Genomic DNA, 18,088 nt, shown 5'->3' on the forward strand with positions numbered 1-18,088 from the left:
ATTTAGAGCTGTCTGTTTTCATGCAGTGGTCTGTTCTTTCCGCCATGTGGGATCCTAGGGCTAAACTCAGGTCATAAGTTTGATTGCAAGTGCCTTTACCCTCTGAGCCATTGTGCTGACCCTTTTTTACTTAAAGGATGTCTTGATTTAGAAGAAATTATGTATCTTTCCCTGGGAATCCAATAGTATTCATGGCTTTTTAAGAACATGTTTCCTTTTCTTCATTTAGAAAGCCCTTCACTGACTATGTTTTTGAGAAGTCATAGTTTACTGTCTAGCATTGAAATCCTTTTTATACATTTTTAAAATGACATTTGTGTGTGCATGCATGCATGTGTGTGGAGGCTGTTTGTGTGTACATGCATGCTTACATGTGGAAGCTGGAGAGCACCTTACAGGAGTTGGTTTCCCCTTTCCTCTTGTGAGGAACTGAGCCCAGGGCTCAGCCTGTAAGGCTTCACCTGCTCAGCCTGCTTGCTGGCCCTGGTACTGAAATTGATAATTGTGTGTGGCATCAGGTCACATCCATGTTCTCTTTGTTTTCAGACACCTTTGCCACTTTTGTCTGCAACCAGCATTGTGTGTCCATGTTCCTTTTCAGTTTTGTGTGATCACTTGGTCCTTCCCTGCACCCACAGTTAGATTACAGCTCGTGAAGTCTTGCATCTGTCAAGGCTTCACCTTTTTTGAAATTTTTCCAAAGTCGCTACTGTGTGTTTTTACCTGATTTTGCTTGCCCTTAGGTTTGTTTGGTTTTGTTTTGACTTCGAATTGTTGGAAGCTTTCTTTGCTGAGCATCATAGGTATTTCTTTGTTAACGTACTAACGGTGTAATGGGGGACTGGGAGGCCATTTGTGTAGCTACCCTGCATTGCTTCCCTGTTGTGTTTGCCATTATGGGTTCGTATCATGGCCGTAGCCACATAGCTTTTGAATACCTTGCAGATTAGTATCCTAGGGAGGGTATTGAATGTGCATATTAAGGTTTTTGCTGAGTGGCTTTTTTCAAAAAAATTATTAAAATAGCTGCTTGGGCTGGAGAGCTGCACAGCAGCATGGAGCACTGGCTGCTTCTACAGGAGTCAGTTTTCAACACTCACATGGTGGCCTTCCTCTGCCTGTCATTCCCGTAATTCCCAGGGTTCTAACACCTTCCCTCTCTGTTCTCCAGTAACCTGAACACATGTGATGGATATATATGCAATGAAGAACACACATATGGATAAATCTTTAAGAATTAAAAAAAATATGCTGCTCTTTTTATTACATGAAAGAGTATATTTCAAATTCCTTAACCCTCTTTGGTATGAATATTTCTGACTTTGTTAGATTGTTTGTTTCAGTTTGAGTTTGAGACTGAGGGTTTTTTCATGCACCAGTCTTCTTTTTAATATTAAGACCCTTGAGCAGACAGGGTAATAGCTCATTGATCTGAGAAGAGCAAAATTTGATGTTGGAATTCTGATTTTTTACTTTTAGTTTATATTAGCTATCTACAGAATACTCAGCTTTTCTAATCTTGTTAACTGTTTGTGGGCTTCATTATTCTATATGGTATATTTTCCTTCCTTCTTTCTTTCCTTTATTCCCCCTATACTTTCCAGGAACAAATAACACAAGTCTTGGCTAATGTTCATGTTTAAATATTTTCTTTGGTTAAAACACTTGAAGCAAAGTGTGATGAAGCCATAGGATTGTTTGCAAAGTCAAACTGGAATGTCAAAACACTCATTATTCTAACATGTACATATTATTACATCTGTTGTTTTTATTCTTGAACTGAGATTTCATCCAGGTAATAAGGGCAAGTGGTACTTCACCAGTGACAGGTGTCAACAGAATGTGTGGCATATCACAGGAGCGGCAGAATAAGTGTGATTTGCTTTTTGTCTCTGCAGTGTACTGATAAACTTTCATTCTTAGTCCTATCTCAGTATTTTTCTGAAAAGATGTATTGATGAGAAATGATGATGTTCTTTTCTTTTTCTTTAAGGTGAAGATTGTAAAAAATTGACGTCAGAAATATTTACAGAAATAGATACCTGTTTGAATAAAGTTAGAGATGAAATTTTTGCTAAACTTCAACCTAAGCTTAGATGCACATTAGGTAAGTAGTTGTGCAGCTTGACTGTACTGCAGAAGGAGATGCAGTGTTTTAATACCTGGGATCTGATCTTTGGGGTGGCTGGACTCTGGGTAGTTTTATTAGGAATCTACCTCTGGTTAAGTCACTGTTAGCCACACCTGTTCTGTGTAAGTGTCTGTGCTGGTGTTTGAGTTCTCAAAGCCAAGTGAACATTTTGAACTTTGAAACCAAATCTACTGAACAACACAAGACTAAATTGTGGTGCAGTTTTGGCCAGGGGTATGTTAGGGACATCTTGTGCATGTTACCAGAATTGTTAGGGCCCAAGCCTGGTCCTGGGATCCCTGACAGGCTGGCCTCAGCCACTGGTGCTCAGTAAGCCATTTAGATAGGAAATAGTGAGAAGCCAAGAAGAGACATTTGTTCAATATGGTCCACGTTCAGAAGAGAAATAAATAAGGTGGTGGTCCAGTGACCCTAAAGCCAAATCCACCCTCAGGGTCCTGTCATGAGTTTTAGATTTTATTAGAGAGCAGAACCACCTCCCTCTGATCCATCCTTGTTTGGGCTTGAGTTTGCCTTCAGGGTGGGCTAGCAAGTTGTCATATGATGTGAAATCTCTTCCTGGGACACCAGTTTCTGTCTGTCGGGCACCAGAGCTTCAGCCTTTCCCTTCCCTAGCACAAGATTTCTGAGGGATTCCAATTCCCTGGAAACCATGGTTTCTGCGTTCTGATTGCAGGAAGGGAGGGTGCATGTGCCTCTTCAGGATATCTTCATTCTACCATCCAGGGTCTCTTTGTCCCTTATAAAGGAGCACGGGGTGGATTTGTTCTCTCCGCTGAATTGATATCTGGCTTATGGGAGCAGAGTGAGGCAAGAACCAAAGTCTCCGTCCAGGTCTCTCTAAGGTTTATAGCGTTATGAAAAGGAAAACTGGTGTTTTGTACCTTGACTTGATTTATGAGGTAAGGTTCTACTGATTGCCCAGGCTTTTCTTTGAACTCAAGAATCCTTTGCCTGGGCCCTTGAAGTAGCTGGACTTAAAAGTGTGTTTGTGTGTGTGTATGTGTGTGTGTATGTATGTATTAGAAGCCAGGGATAGTGTCACATGCCTTTAATGTCAGCACTTGAGAGGCAGATGCAGGTGGATCTCTGCAAGTTCCAGGCCAGCCTGGTCTGCAGAGTAAGTTCAGGATAGTTATGACAATACAGCGAGACCTTGCCTCAAAATAAAAATTATATACATATGTTCTGAAGATTTTATGCTGTTACTGTGAATTATAAATTGTCCGCCTTCTTAGTTACTATTTAGTTACAGCAGAGTTGGAATAAAAAATCTGGTGACTTAATCACAAATGTCCACAAGTCATGCAGTTGTCATTTTTGGAGGCTGATTTCTGTCTTTCTTTGTAAGAAAGACATTGTTCTGACTTACATTTGTATATAAAAATAGCAGTGGCTAGATGTGGTAGTCCATATCTTTAATCCTAGAATTTGAGAAGAAGAGGCAGGTGGATCTCTGTGATTTCAAGGCTAGCCTGGTCTCCATAGTGAGTTCCAGGATAGCCAGGGCTACTTAGTGAGACCCTGTTTCCCCACCTCCCCAAATACAAATATACATATGAGACTATAATCCCAAAGAACTATTAAAATAGCCTTTGTGTTTGCAGCTTGGGTAATAAAACCTGCTATCTCTTTTCTGGTTCTGCCATCACAACAGTTGCTGGCCATGTTCTAGGCTACTATATACACTTCCAGAATAGGGAAGGACAGCACTCTGAGAATAAGATCTAGGGAGAAAGTGGGACACACTCTGTCTTCTGAGCCTTGTAAGCTCCCTTGAGGATGAGAAGGAAAGGAACCAGATGGGGTGGGGCTATCAAGAGGGGCTCGCCTATTAAACTGCCTTCTTGAAAGGTGCCATTCATGGCTCCATCTTTGTTTTAAGGACAGCAAATGTCTACCATCTCTAGTTTTAAAGAGGCAGCAGTTTAATTATTCAAGGATTGGGCTAACAGTTGAGATGAGTGGGGAGGTTCAGAATTGTTCCTTTACTCTTTTATATTAAACCTGTTCCACTGTAGAATTGGTGGGTAAAAATATAAGTAGTGTTTTAATGCTTATGACCAATTCTGACGTGATTCTCTAATATTTTCACTAACATTTCATTTGTATTTGTAGCAATCCATTTCCATGGTTTTTGTTGTAATTTAACAGTCCTGAGGACAGTACGGGTCTCACTTACGGCATTCTTGCCTTATGTTTTCAGAACATTTCAGAAATAAGAGACTAGCAATAGAACTGAGTTTATGCTGGCATGTTTGCACATGCAATCAACCTTCCTCCAGGTCCACCTGGACTGACCGACTGCCGGGCTGTGTTCATACATAGGAAACATGAGGAAGGAGACTGTGGACCATATGGGTTTCCTTTTGTACTTTCGGTTCTGACTGCAAACCATTCCTTTTCTCTTTTCTCTTTTGCAGGTGACATGGAAAGTCCTGTGTTTGCACTTCCTGTACTGTTAAAGCTTGAACCCCATGTTGAAAACCTCTTTACATATTCTTTTTCTTGGAATTTTGAATGTTCTCATTGTGGACATCAGTACCAAAACAGGTCAGTTTTGTTAATGGATTCTTTGTGCTATAATGGCTTTCAACAGTGTACTTTAAATAACAAATTTTGCACATACAGTGTACTGTGTCTCAACACTTCCACCCTTGCTTGCCTTCCACCCCCTTGGAGATAAGGTTGCAATATAACTCAGGTAGAGCTTGCTGTGTAGCCCAGGTTGGTCAAGACTTTAGGTTTTCTGCCTCAGGATCCAGAATGGTAGAAGTAGAAGCATCATGTATCACCATTTCTTGGACCCCAACATACATTTTAAAATTCCACTTCCAGATTTCCATTGATTTGTACAAGGGGTCAGGCTTTCTGCTCATAGTCAATAGGAAAATCAGGAGACCTCTAGCGTTGTTTCTTGCCTCTGTGGCTCCCTGTGCTAAACTCCCTAATCACTACGTGTGTTTTTAATAATATAAACAGGGCTGATGATTAGAATCAGCTTAATTATAGCTTTTCTAGAATTCACAGGCTAGTGGTTTGACAGCTTTTCATTGAGTGTGTTGTGTGTGCCAGGAGTCACCTAGCCACTGGGAGTGATTTCTGTTGTGGCAATTTAGATGACTAGCTGCTTAGGAAAGTAGTTATGAACTCACTTGTGAAGCCAGTGACTCAGCACTCTGATCTTTCCACTGCTCTGCGTCTTTATGCATAAGAAGGTAAGTGGGCTCTAGCAGTGTTCACACAAAGCTCAGAAAACACCCCAGGGAAAGCCGGCAGCCACTTTGGTTTGCATCTTGTCTTTCTTTCTTTAAAACCTGAAACATCTTTAAACTTTCTTTAATCTTTCATTCTAAAAATAAAAGTAATTTCAGAGTCAAAGCTAAGATGGGATGGCCTTTAATCAGTGTACATTGGGGTCACAACCACAGGCTTCTTTCTCCTCTGACAGATGCTGTTCAACTAGTCCTTTCATTTTAGTGCCTCTGGGTTTTGTGCCAGTATAAGAACTTTTATTAGGTTCATTAGTTATTTTTTGGAGAGCGTAAAAAAGCCTGGCCTATGGAGGCTGGTGGTCCTGATTCAGATCCAGTTTGTCTGCCACTCTTTGTTGTACAAAGGCCGGAGCACTTGACACCTGAGAGTTGGTTGGCAAGGGAGTATAATATGATACTTGCTTTAATTAAAATATCTTTATTAGAGTTGATGCAACTAAGATTTAGTATATTTGGTTGAAGGTTGAAGATCGTTTTTTAACTGTTGCTGTCAGGTGTTCAGACTAAGATGAATTCCTTACTTGAACAGCCTGTGAAAAAGCAGAAGTGTTTTCGAAGTGATTTTTTTTTTTCCCCAGCAGATGAAAAGCTTACGTTTGTATCTGTTTGAAAATAGCATTTTCCTTGTTGTCAGTGATGCTTAGCCACTTTGCATTACAACACTGAGCTTTAAGTCTGACAGCCTGAGAGTAGCAATGGTTTACCCAGGATCTCTGATGGCACCTCACTGGGCAGCTGTCGGTACACTGGCTAAGGCAGCTGGGGACTGAGTCTACAATGTGCTAAGTAGAGATCAGGAGTGGCCCTGAATATCTAGTGTGCATTGCAGGGCCCCAGAAGTTATTCTCTGGAGCATTAATGGTGGGAAGCTCTCGTGGTCACCCTTTTGTGCTTCTCAGTTGGTATGGAGATTTTCCAGTCCCCACCTTGGCTGGGGAAGGCATCACTCTACTAATATGGGACTGGGAGACAAGCATGAATATATAGTTGGATGTGTTAAATTAACTCAAGTGAATTTAGCCGATGGATTCAAATTGTGCCTGTTTTTTAGGTGTGTGAAGAGTCTGGTCACCTTTACAAATGTTGTTCCCGAGTGGCATCCACTCAATGCTGCCCATTTTGGTCCATGTAACAGTTGCAACAGTAAATCACAAATAAGAAAAATGGTGCTGGAAAGGTGAGTTTAAATTTACTTAAAACATTTTTAGGAGATGGTGAAGATGCATATACAGTTTCTCATGTCTTGGAAAGGGAGATAATGAGTACAACTTACCTTCAGAAGTTTGAGTGATTACATACTTAGGACCGCCAATTGCTTACCACTGTAAAAACTCTGAGGGTGGGCTAACTGTACCACAGTAGGGCTGCAGTAGGATGCTTGGTTTGTCTCTTGTAGTGTTTCTCTCAACCTGTTCCCTCCGTTGGATGTTATTTTCATTTTATGTGCATTTGTGTTTTACTTGCATGTATGTGTGTGAGGGTGTTGGAAGCCTGGAACCAGAGTTACAGACAGGTGTGAGCTACCATGTGGGTGCTGAGAACCAAACCCAGGTCCTCAGCAAGAACAGTAAGTTCTCTTAACTGCTGAGCCATCTCTCAAAGCCCCACCTTTGTGTCTTAATGTCTATCTTCTGATACCAGCTTGCTGCTACTTCGTCTTACAAGCTCCCTGCTGCTGGCCTAGGGTAGGCTCAGAGTTGCCATCCCTCTGTCTGCTTGGCAATTGCTGGTTCAACTGTCTGTATGCTGTAGGACTGGTGCTGCTGAGTATGTAACTGGCTCTGTCTGCTCAGGTGCTTTCATGTCCATGCACTGTGAGTGTAAATGAGAACACAGTGTTGATCTGCCCTTGTCATTTCCCTCTGGTCAGATAGTGTGCACAGTAATAGAAGGTTTTGCTTTCCACTTGCTTTGTTAGTTTGCTGAGTGGTTTTAACAAATGCTTCAGGTCTGTGGATCCACCGCACACTGGCCTCTTGGAACTAGAAAGCTTGCTGCTGACCTCCATCCTTCCCTCCAGTTTCCTTTGTATAGCTCTTCTCTGGGCCTGCTACTTGGGCGTGTTCTCCAGACAGGATCTCATTGCCTGGCCCTGGCCTCATCCCCACACTCCACAGCGTCTGTTGCGTGTAAATCCTGATTCCTAGAGGCTGTGGACAGGTGAGCTCTCCACAGAGCCTGCTGTGTGGCACTCAGGTCACTCTTTCCTCTATTCTGCAATGCTGGGTAAAGCTTCTCTCTTGTCCTTGTCAGCTGTTAGCTTGTTTTGTCCTTCTCTGCTTCCTGACTCTCAGTATATGAGTGAGGCGCTGCCTTACACACAAGTCTAGTGTGCTTGGCCACCTGGGCCCAGGGTCTGAGTGTCGGGGCTTCTCTTCCTCAACACTGAGGCAGGGAAAGGCAGCTGCAAGGCTGGCAGTTGTCCTGCACACACCTGTGTGGTTGCCTGAGCATCTTGGTGTTTATAAACACAGCTGATGACTCTGTCTGCTTTCTCTCAAGGTTGGGGGTTGAAGATCCGCTAGATTTTATTATGCTGTTTGATCTGTTAATTGACAGCATTGCAACGTAAACTTTTGTTACTTTTGCTTACATTAAAGATTCATGTTCTGATCAGCAAGTGTTTCCATTAGATACAACAGATTTTAATTTAAAAGGTGTCTTAAATTTCAGTGGGACTTGTTATTTTAATAAGCCAGTTTTATAATTTGGACATTTCCTATTTTCATCAAAAGTAAACCAAATTTATGTAAAATTATACTTAATTTAAATGACAAGGTATTTGTATAAGACTCTTACAGTTTTTACTCTGAAATTAATACAGTTTGACTTGTTGCTATTTAGTAGAACTTAGAAACAATTTTAGTATAGATTTTAGAAATAATGTAAAAAGAATTTATCAGTTGGATGTGGTGGAACATGCCTTTATCCCAGAATCTAGGAAGCAGAGGTGGGCAGAACTTATGACTTAAGACTAGTTCATTGGTCTACATAGTGAGTTCCAGACCAGCCAGCATCGTTAGATAGATAGATGGATGATAGATTTATCATGAGACGCTAAACAAATAAATTCATCTTGAGGCTGTGAGTAACTCAAACATATATATCATTCTAAGATCTCACAATGTTCTGAGTTCCCCCAGGGCCTTGTCTCAGATCACCCACGTGTGTAATGCATACCCACTGGGAAAATCTAGTGGTAAGTCATGTCTATTGCATCCCACTCTACCACGTCTCTTTTAAGGAAGTTGTTTAGGAATTCTACTCTGAAGGTGATGATCTGGGCACTAACTGCCTAAAGTCAGCTTTGAGTTATTGAAATGAGCCTACAGTACTTGCCACAATCTCAGGAGGTCATACATGGTCCAGGTTGGCATTTGAAAAGGTTATTATATTTTAACTTCAATTTTAGCAGCTTTTACTGTTCTGCTTGTTTGTTTTGCTTTCCTGATTGTTTTTGTTGTATTTCAAGATAGTCTCATTAAGTAGTCTAGGCTAGTCTTGGATCTTAGAGTCCCTTGGCTTCAAACTCTAAGGGCTGAGATAATGAGTGAGTACCATGGTGTTAGGTACTAACAGTGAGTGGTGGTGGTGGTGGTGGTGGTTGTTTGCTTTGTTTTTGTTTCTGGTGATTTGGTTTTGTTTGAAACAGGTTATGGGATCTCTATGTAGTCCTGGCTGGCGAAACAGGGTTTTGTTTTGTAGCTTAGGCTGGCCTGAAATTGTGTATGTAGCTTAGGTTGGCCTCAGCCTCAAGATCCACCCATCTTGGCCTCCAGAATTCTGGGACTAGAAGCATAGCCTCATGTGGCCCAGATTCTATTTCTCAATTGAAGTCTTTATTTCTTGGTAGAAGATGTTTAAAAGCTCCTTGAATTATCTCCAGAGAACAGTTGTATCCCTTTATGGGACAGTTGGGCTTTCTAAAAATGCGTTTTTTTTATCATAGCTCATGATACTGTTCTAATCATTTGGCTTGCAGCTGATGTGACCTGCGGTTTTTATTTCTTATTGTCAGAAAGATTGGAAATGACACATGAAGACTAAGACTTACAAATGTTTATAGACTTTTTTCTCTGAAACTGATTATTACTGTTGCACAAATTTGCAATTGTTAAATTTACATTGTCTAAGATTTGAATTATTAGAGAAGTGTTGATGAAAATCAAGTTCGTGATCCAGCTCTTAGTATAAGGTGTGGCTGCCCCTGGTTGGTAGGGATTGACAGTTCTGCTGTCTGTAGGTGGCTGTAGGAATATTCTCAGTGCTTTTCCTAAGGTGCATCCTTCCAAGAGAAAAACAGCGCAATGTGAGTTAGCCTGACGCCCATGAGTTTTAGCTCCTTTTTTTTTTTTTTCAAGAAGACAGGGTTTCTCTGAGTAGCCCTGGCTGTCCTGGAACTTACTCTGTAGACCAGGCTGTCCAAGAAATCAGAAATCTGCCTACCTAGCCTCCCAAGTGCTAGGATTAAAGGCGTGTGCCACCACTGCCCGGCTTAGCTCCATATCTTTTGTTGACTCTAGTTGCAAGTCCATTGGTCCATTCTGTGTCCCATGGCTGAGGCAAAGCCTAAATCAGCTCTCCTCAAGTCTGAGCCTTCTCTCTACCTGACACTCCTGCCTTGGAGTCAGGCTTAGGAAGAAGCCTGGACACAAAACAGAGCTCAGTTCTTGAGAGGCTAAAAATGGGACACACTGAGGTTTAGGGAAGAAAAATACTGAGCCGGGTAGGAGTCCAGCAACCCAGGAGCAGCACGGAGTGGAGGACACACACTATGCCACTGTTTGTAACATGTATATTTATAAAACAAACTCTGCTTGTTGAAATATGCCAGCAGAGGAGGCTATCATGAGGCTGGATGTGTGAAGCACAGGGAGTTGGAGTTTGTCTTTTAGAACTTCCCTAGTTACGGGGAGTAGAATGGGTAAGGGGTGAAGCCCAGTGCGTGGCCTGCTCAGCACCTATGAGGCCCGGGAATTGGAGAATGTTCTGAGTGTTCACCTGCTTAGCTGAAATGAGCAGAAGGAAACCTCGTGGTAAACTTCTAGATTGGCCAGCATGTCCCTTTCCATTAGGCCCTGGAGAGCTGAGGTGTATCAGTCAACCTCTGCCATGCATAAACAGCTACTTTAGAATTTGTGGAGTCTGGTCATTCTCCTTTCCCCCTCTTTATGGGTAATGACATTTCTGTCTTGTCGTGATTTCAAAACAGCTTGTGAGGCATCTGTTTGCATTCAGCCAGACTGTGAGCATCACTGCAGCTCAGACGGCAGGTGGAGTTCATCTTGGCTCTTTACTTTGACTCATTTACCAAGGACTGCTTTAAAAGTCTTAGAATATATAAAGAGTGAGGTCTGACAGGTGCTCTTACATGTGTTGTGCAATTTATTCTTGCTCATATGTAGTTCCTAAACTTTTCATGTGCACTCACACGAAGGTAAGGAACTGAGATTTCTAGTATTGACTTATGAAATTTTAGGTAAGTAGATGCCAAATGTGTGAGGCCCAGAAAGCTAAATACAAGACTTTAGTATTCAAATAGCTTATTAGTAATGGAAAGGTCACAGCCTGAGGCCTGCCTGTCCAGCTGTGAGAACCTATGTTTTACTGTGGATCACTGAAAGACAGATATGTTGTATGCTAGCAGTTGGAAGTGTGTATACTTTACTGGCACATTTTATCAAGAGTAACATCTTGGAATTGGTAAATTAAGTCAGATTTTTAAAACCAGGACAAAGAATGTGGTGATATAAACAGTTTACAGAACTTTTAGTAGTTAATTACTGTTTAATAAGAAATTGACAGGGTGTAATTTACAGATCACTCCTGTCAGTCTGAATAATCTTACTGTCTGGACATTGATTCGAGTTCATTTTCAACTGAATAAATTTTGATAAGCTAAGTAAGTTTTGACATCTGTTTAAATATTAGGAGAAGATATAACCACTATTTCTTAAACCCCAAGAGCTTAGTTATTTGAGGCCTATCTGTAGGTTTGCTTCTAGTTTGAAATGTTATTCTAATAGTGAAATGTGTTTTTGAAATTATGAGCATCTCATAGTTTATAATAAATCCACTAGTAGATTTTATTTGTTAACTTTTTCTTAAGTACAAATTTTAATTTAATGGGTCCCCTAATTTCTTGAGATGAGTTTAGTGTCTGAGTATCTTGGGCATAAGGTTTGCTCTTACTTTTCCCACTTAACAGAAGTGATTGCTGTGGACACTTCACACCAGAGGAGATCCTCAAGGACTGGGCTTCTGTCTTCAGAGCTCTGCAACATAGTTCTGTGGCAGAGCAAGTTTTGTTTAGGGGTCTTTGTCAGTCCTATTGCACAGTGGCTCCCAGCTGCTGGCCATCTGTCTCAAAGGCTTTAGTGTCCCATGCTCCTTAGAGTCACTTTTCCCTTTCTAATTATGGCACACAGCTGGAGGTGCCGTGTCCCTTAACAGAGCTGTGGCATGAAATTGGTTTGACTTCTGCCTCTTTTCCACAGAGCGTCGCCCATACTCATGCTGCACTTCGTGGAAGGCTTACCAAGGAGGGATTTGCAGCACTATGCCTTCCATTTTGAAGGTAGTCTTTATCAAGTCACGTCGGTAATACAGTACCAAGCAAATAACCATTTTATAACATGGATTTTAGATGCTGATGGTAAGTGTCTAAACGTTTTCTTTTGTGATACTGAGCATGAGAAATAGCCTTGTGGATTTTGCTTTGGTTTAAAGACAGACTTCATCTGGACTTTCTTTCCTTCTGTATTCTTACTTTTGCCTTTAATTCCTCTACCCCCTCTTCTTCCTCTTAAACATGTGGTGTTTCAGGTATCCTTCCTGACTCTGTGCTGTGTGTCTGTAGGGTTCGTGTATTTACTCCTTTGTTTGTTGTATTTCTTAACATCATTTGTTTTTGTAGCACAATTTCTCACTATGCTTCCCCACCTGGTTTTTTCTAACTCATCTATCAACAGAGCTCTTGTACCCATGGCATCAGGATCATACACTGAATTTGTTTATGTTATAAACAAATTCCTTATTATATACCTTCTATGCAAGAGTGGAGGGTTTGTTAATTCAGCAAACCTACAATCGTATACTGTTACCCAAAGGCCATAGCTCATAATTCACATGAGCTATACAATCTGTATCCATTGATAGGTGTATGAAGGAGCCAACATTTATCCGCCATTGCAGCACCATACAAAGTAGTGTCACTACTCTAAAAAACACTACTGTCCTCCACCCTCTGCCCTTCCCCGGTTCCATCTTAAATCCTGCAGTCTCTTTAGCTTGAATCATACACACAGCAGACTTTTCACATACACTGGTTTTGCTTAGGAATGTGAACTTAGTATTCTTACACATCTTTTCAAAGCTTAACACTGTGTTTTCCAAGTGACATTCCATTGTCTCTGAATGCTGATGTTTATGTATATTCACCACCTACGAAGATGTCTTGGGGCTGGGGAAATGGCTTATTGTTTGCTGTGCCACAGGAGTACCTAATTTATTTCCAAAGCCTACATACAGAAAGTTGGACATGGTGCACAGTTGTAATCCCAGAGAACCCTGCAGCTTTCTGGCCTTCCAGCCTATCATATTTGGCAAATGAGAGAGCCTTTCTTCAAAATAAAGGTGGACAGTGCTAAGGAATGAAACCTAAGGTAGTCTTCTGGTCTGTACTCTCCTAAACACACACACAAAACAAAGAAAAACCATCTTGATTGTTTCCCTGTTCAAGAACAATGCTCTGATTTACATATAAACTTTGCAGCCCATTTATTATAAATACTAAGGAGTTTCGTTGCCAGACCAAATGGCAGAATTTTAGTTTTGTGACTGACAAACAATTGCTATTGTCCCCATTATTGCTCACATTTGATGGTAGTAGAGACTTTGGCTGTTCCAGTAAATGTCTATCTCTTTGTACATGCATGCATGTGTGCCTGCACTACAGTCATTATGCAGAACTGATTTTCTTTGTGACATTTTTGCCTGTATACAATGTGCTTTGACTGTGTTTATCCCTACCCACGACCTCAACACTCACCTCTCTTTCTATCCCTTGCTGGTCATGGTCCATTTCACTAGTATTATTTTAATCTTGTTTTAATTTTTTGCTTTTAAGGGATTAAAAAAAAATCTGTTGGACCTTAGACCTCTATTTGTCCTTAGTCACTAATGTGATACCTTAGAAATTGACTAAGAGGTACATAGCATCTAAAGTGATCCGAAGCCCAGCCGCAGAAAGGACTTTCTCTTTTCCTAACCTCCCAATTCTCAGAATTATCTCTAATGGGACCTTTCCATTTTAAGGGAAAGTGGGGTTTTTTTTTCATATTTTTTATTGGTTATTTTATTTATTTACACTTCAAATGTTATCCCCTTCCCAGTTTTCCCTCCACAAACCCCCTATCCTCTCCCCTCACCCTATGCCTCTATGAGGGTACTCACCCACCCACTCCCGCCTCAGCGCCCTAGCATTCCCCTACACAGGGTCATCGAGCCTCCACAGGACGAAGGGCCTCTTCTCCCATTGATGCCCGACAAGGTCATCCTACATATCTAGCTGGAGCCATGGGTCCCCTCCTGTGTACTCTGTGGTTTGTGGCTTAGTCCCTGGGAGCTTTGAGGGGTCTGGTTGGTTATTACTGTTCTTCCGAGGGAGTTGTAATCCCCTTCAGCTCCTTCAGTCCTTGCCCTAACTCCTCCATTAGGGTCTCCACACTTAGTTCTAAGTAGGTTGTGTGCGTCTACATCTATATTGGTCAGGCTCTGGCAGAGCCTCTTGGGGACAACTAATATGGGTGCCATTTTGAAGGTGTCTCTGTAATACTGTGAGAGAGTATCTCCACTGCTTGCTGCAACCGTGGTATCTAAAATGGGGCCAGAAGATGATTGTGCAGTGGGCATGATAATACTTGGCACCATGCTTCCTCAGTTCAGCACATCTGACTCAATAGATAGAGCTGTCTGTCTGCTTTGCCACAATTCCCATGTTAATTATTGAGAAGCTATTACTTATCCAGACTTGTAGTTATTAGCTTTTCTCGAATTCTCATGTGGCATAAATAAAATGTAAGTAAATATAAGACTTCACCTTCCTCTAATCCCCGCTATCTTCCAGCATCAGGCCATGTAACAAAATAGAGTATAATTTCTCCATTTCAACATTTTAAGCTTATAGTTTATTGCCATTCACTACATTTACAGTCCTATAAATCCATCACCAGCATCTGTATCCAGAGCTCTCTCATCACTCAAACTGTGCTCCGTAGACATCAGGCCCCCTCCCTGGCTGTTGGAGCCACTGTCCTACCTTGTGTCTCTCAGCCCCTCATGCAGGTGAAACAGGGCTTTGCCTTTTTGTGTTTGGCTTATTTCATTTAGTACAGTTTCAAGGTTTATCCATGTTACAGTGTACCAAGCTTCTTTCCTTTCTGACACTGAGTAATGATCCCCATTGATCTGTTGGGACTCTGATGGGCAGACTCTTACAGCTGCTGTCGTTGCTTCTCAGAGTGGGATCATCTGCTCTCGGATGAGTAGATTATTTCTGAGCCATTTTATGTATCCACCAGCAATACACAGGATTCCAATTTTTTCACCCTCTTCCATAATTCATTATTTCCTTTTTTCTTAAAGCTATCTTTCTAAGGTGTCCCTTTATTCTCCTCCTCCCCCCTCCTTCTCCTCCTACTTAAGCTACCTTTCTAAGGTGTCCCCTTTTTCCTTCTTCTGTTTAAGGTATCTTTCTGAGGTGTCCCCTTCTTTAAGGAATATGGTTTAATCTACTTCCTTCCTCCTACTACTCTGTGCTATAGTTCACTTCCTATGACCCTTACGCTACACACTTAACACGTCCTTGAAACTGTGAAAAGGGAAAGGACTGCCAGTTGACCATGCTGCCGATGATGGCCCCTGAGACTGCTTCCACTGTGCTGCAGTGTCTGATCTGTAGCCTTTCAGTTCTCAGACTCCTCCTTCGCCATACACGTTGAATCCTCCTCTTCTGAATTGAAGTTAAACAGATTTGTTGTGATTCAGTGTGTATTTAATAAAGACTATAAACTAGTCAGCAGATCTGCCTACATCTTAGAGCTTGAAACTTTTGGGATCAGAAGGAAAGTCTTAGCATGTGACTGTGGACAGACTTACCAGTCAGTGCTTCCTTTGTGGTGCTGAGTGACACAGCAGCTGGGAAGGAAGAATGGTGTCAGGAAGGTCTAACCTGTAGCTGTGTTTCTTGTTTCCCAGGGAGTTGGTTGGAGTGTGATGACCTAAAGGGTCCCTGTGCTAAAAGGCATGTGACCTGTGAAGTGCCGGCATCAGAGACACATATCGTTATTTGGGAAAGAAAATCCCAGGTGCCAGTTGAAGAAGCTGCTTGCCTTCCATGCATGAAGCCAAATGTGCAGCTTGTGTCAGGTGAGGGGCAGCCGACTTGTCCAGCACTGTGTTCTCTGACTGGGACCACCACCTCAGAACCCTCAGTTACCCATCCCACACCTATAGCAGGCGCTCCTCAGACTCTTCCAGAAATACAAGCTATAGCTCATGGAGATAGTGTACTTTCAAGAACAAAAGGCTTGATCAACAGCATTTTACCCTCAGCATTTGAAGAGACCATCCAGGAAACTGCCTCTGTTTCTCACATTGACTCCAAAGATTGCCTATTGGAAGAAAAACCCATGGCAGGAAGTGCAGAACTTGTCAGTGCACTTGCTTTTCAGCCACAGTACTCTCTGGGGTCCTCCTTATTATCTAACCCGTGTGAAGGAAAGCTAGTTGTCCCGTGTGTGGATTCAAGTTTCCCATCCCAAGCTGTGAGCACAGACCTGCAGGCAGTACTGTCTCAGACAGGGGACACTGTGGTTCCAAAACCTGTGACTGATGCCCCTGTTCCTGTTCTTGTTCAGGAATTGAAGTCCATGGCAACTGAGAAGGACTCTCAGATACAGTTGCTGCCACTGAAAACCGAGAAGTTAAACCCTGAACAACCTGGTAAATCTCAGGCATCTAATTTGAGAAAAAGAGAAACCACGTCTTCTAAAACAGTAGCAGCCAGGTCAGCACAGAACCAGCCTCGGAAAGATGATCAGAGGAAAGCCTTCGTGGGGAGTTGGGTGAAGGGGCTGTTGAGCAGGGGTGGTGCATTTATGCCACCCTGTGTTTCGGCTCAGAGTAGAGCAGTAACTGACCTGCAGCCCTCTGTTAAAGGAGCCAATAATTTTGATGGCTTTAAAACGAAAAGTATAAACCGCAGGTCTAAAAGGATGTCCAGGAAAGCTAAGCATGTGGAGGAGCCATCTCCAGGGAGCAGCTCTCCAACGTCCGGTAGCACAGCTGCTCTGCCGCATGCTGCTGGGAACACCTCAGCCCTGTTGAAGGAGCAGGAAGGCTCATGTCCAGCTCCCCTCAGCCACAGACCCCCCAGCAATAAAAGTGTCATCTCTCCAGCAAGCTGTGGAGATACAGCTGAAGATCAGGTTCATAAGCTTCGGCTCAAACTTCTTAAAAAATTAAAGGCAAAAAAGAAGAAACTAGCTGCCCTCATGTCTTCCCCACACCATGGAACACCTATAAGTGACCATTCAGAGCCTGCGTCTCATTGTGGAACACCTGTAAGTGACCATTCAGAACCTGCGTCCCATTGTGGGTCTCCAGATGACTGTGAGTCCATAGAAGATCTGTTAAAAGAGCTACAGAATCAAATTGACCTTGAAGACAAAAAGTCTGGGTACACTTCTGCTCCTGATGGCACCTCGTGGAACAGCCAGAGTCATGAGGAGATTTTAGCGGAGTTGCTGTCGCCTACAACCCTGTCAGAGCCCTCAGAAAGTGGGGAGCTTGAGTTGAGGTACTTGGAAATGGGGGACAGCACCCCAGCACAAGCATCTAGTGAATTCAGTGCTGTGTCCCAGAACATGTGTCTGAAACAGGACCATAATTACTGCAGCCCCGAGAAAAACCAGTGTGAAGTTGAAATGCATTCAGTCATAGATAGTGCCTGTATAAGAACCTTAAATTTGGGGAGTCCCATGAAGACTGATATTTTTGATGATTTTCTTTCCACCTCAGCATTGAATTCTTTAACAAATGACACATTAGACATACCTCATTTTGATGACTCTCTGTTTGAGAATTGCTGAGTGCATGCTGGGGTTTTAATTTAATACTGACCACTGCTAGGAGGCTGGGCCTCAAGGGTAGTATTGTCTGAAACGCACAGCCTGTGTTCTAGCCATGGGGAAGCTGTGAGCTGCTGGAGTTTGCCTGTGAGACGTGGGATCTACTGCAAATTAAAGTCCTCAAGCCCAGTTCTTTTGGTTTCATTTTGTGATTATGGAAGTGTGGAAGGGTTCTGCCATTGGTGTGTGGGATCTGGGGAGATGGTTCAGGTGCTAAAGGATGCTCAGCAATCATGACCACCTGAGCTCAGTTCCCAGAATCAGTGTAAGCAGACAGACATGGTAGTGCACATCTGGAGTGCCAGGAGCTTGCTGACCAGCCAGATGAGCCAGATGAGCTCCAGTTGCAGTGTAGACTCCTGGAGCCCAGGCTGACCTTGAACTCATTGTAGCCCGAACTAACCTAGAACTACTGATCCCCTGACCTCCTTCTATAATCTGAGTTCAGGATTACACATTGGAGCCACCGT

The 18,088-nt window shown here is 42.4% G+C and overlaps 1 protein-coding gene across 5 annotated transcripts in view; it reads left to right on the top strand.

Annotated features, from left to right (window-relative positions):
- The window catches only part of Uspl1 (ubiquitin specific peptidase like 1), a 33,160-nt gene extending 15,413 nt beyond the window's left edge, over positions 1–17,747 (top strand). For 3 of the 5 annotated variants that reach the window (XM_031338796.1, XM_031338795.1, XM_031338797.1), the window contains 5 exons: positions 1,994–2,107; positions 4,576–4,705; positions 6,479–6,604; positions 11,925–12,082; positions 15,685–17,747. In XM_031338796.1, the coding sequence (XP_031194656.1) occupies positions 1,994–2,107; positions 4,576–4,705; positions 6,479–6,604; positions 11,925–12,082; positions 15,685–17,579 (2,423 nt within the window). In that variant the 3' untranslated portion in view covers positions 17,580–17,747. The remainder of the gene's footprint in view (positions 1–1,993; positions 2,108–4,575; positions 4,706–6,478; positions 6,605–11,924; positions 12,083–15,684) is intronic. The other 2 variants (XM_031338798.1, XM_031338799.1) reach the window with 1 other exon arrangement.
- The last annotated feature ends 341 nt before the right edge of the window (positions 17,748–18,088 follow it).

The sequence above is a fragment of the Mastomys coucha genome, unplaced genomic scaffold, assembly GCF_008632895.1.
Source record: "Mastomys coucha isolate ucsf_1 unplaced genomic scaffold, UCSF_Mcou_1 pScaffold22, whole genome shotgun sequence".
Taxonomy (NCBI): Eukaryota; Metazoa; Chordata; class Mammalia; order Rodentia; family Muridae; genus Mastomys; species Mastomys coucha.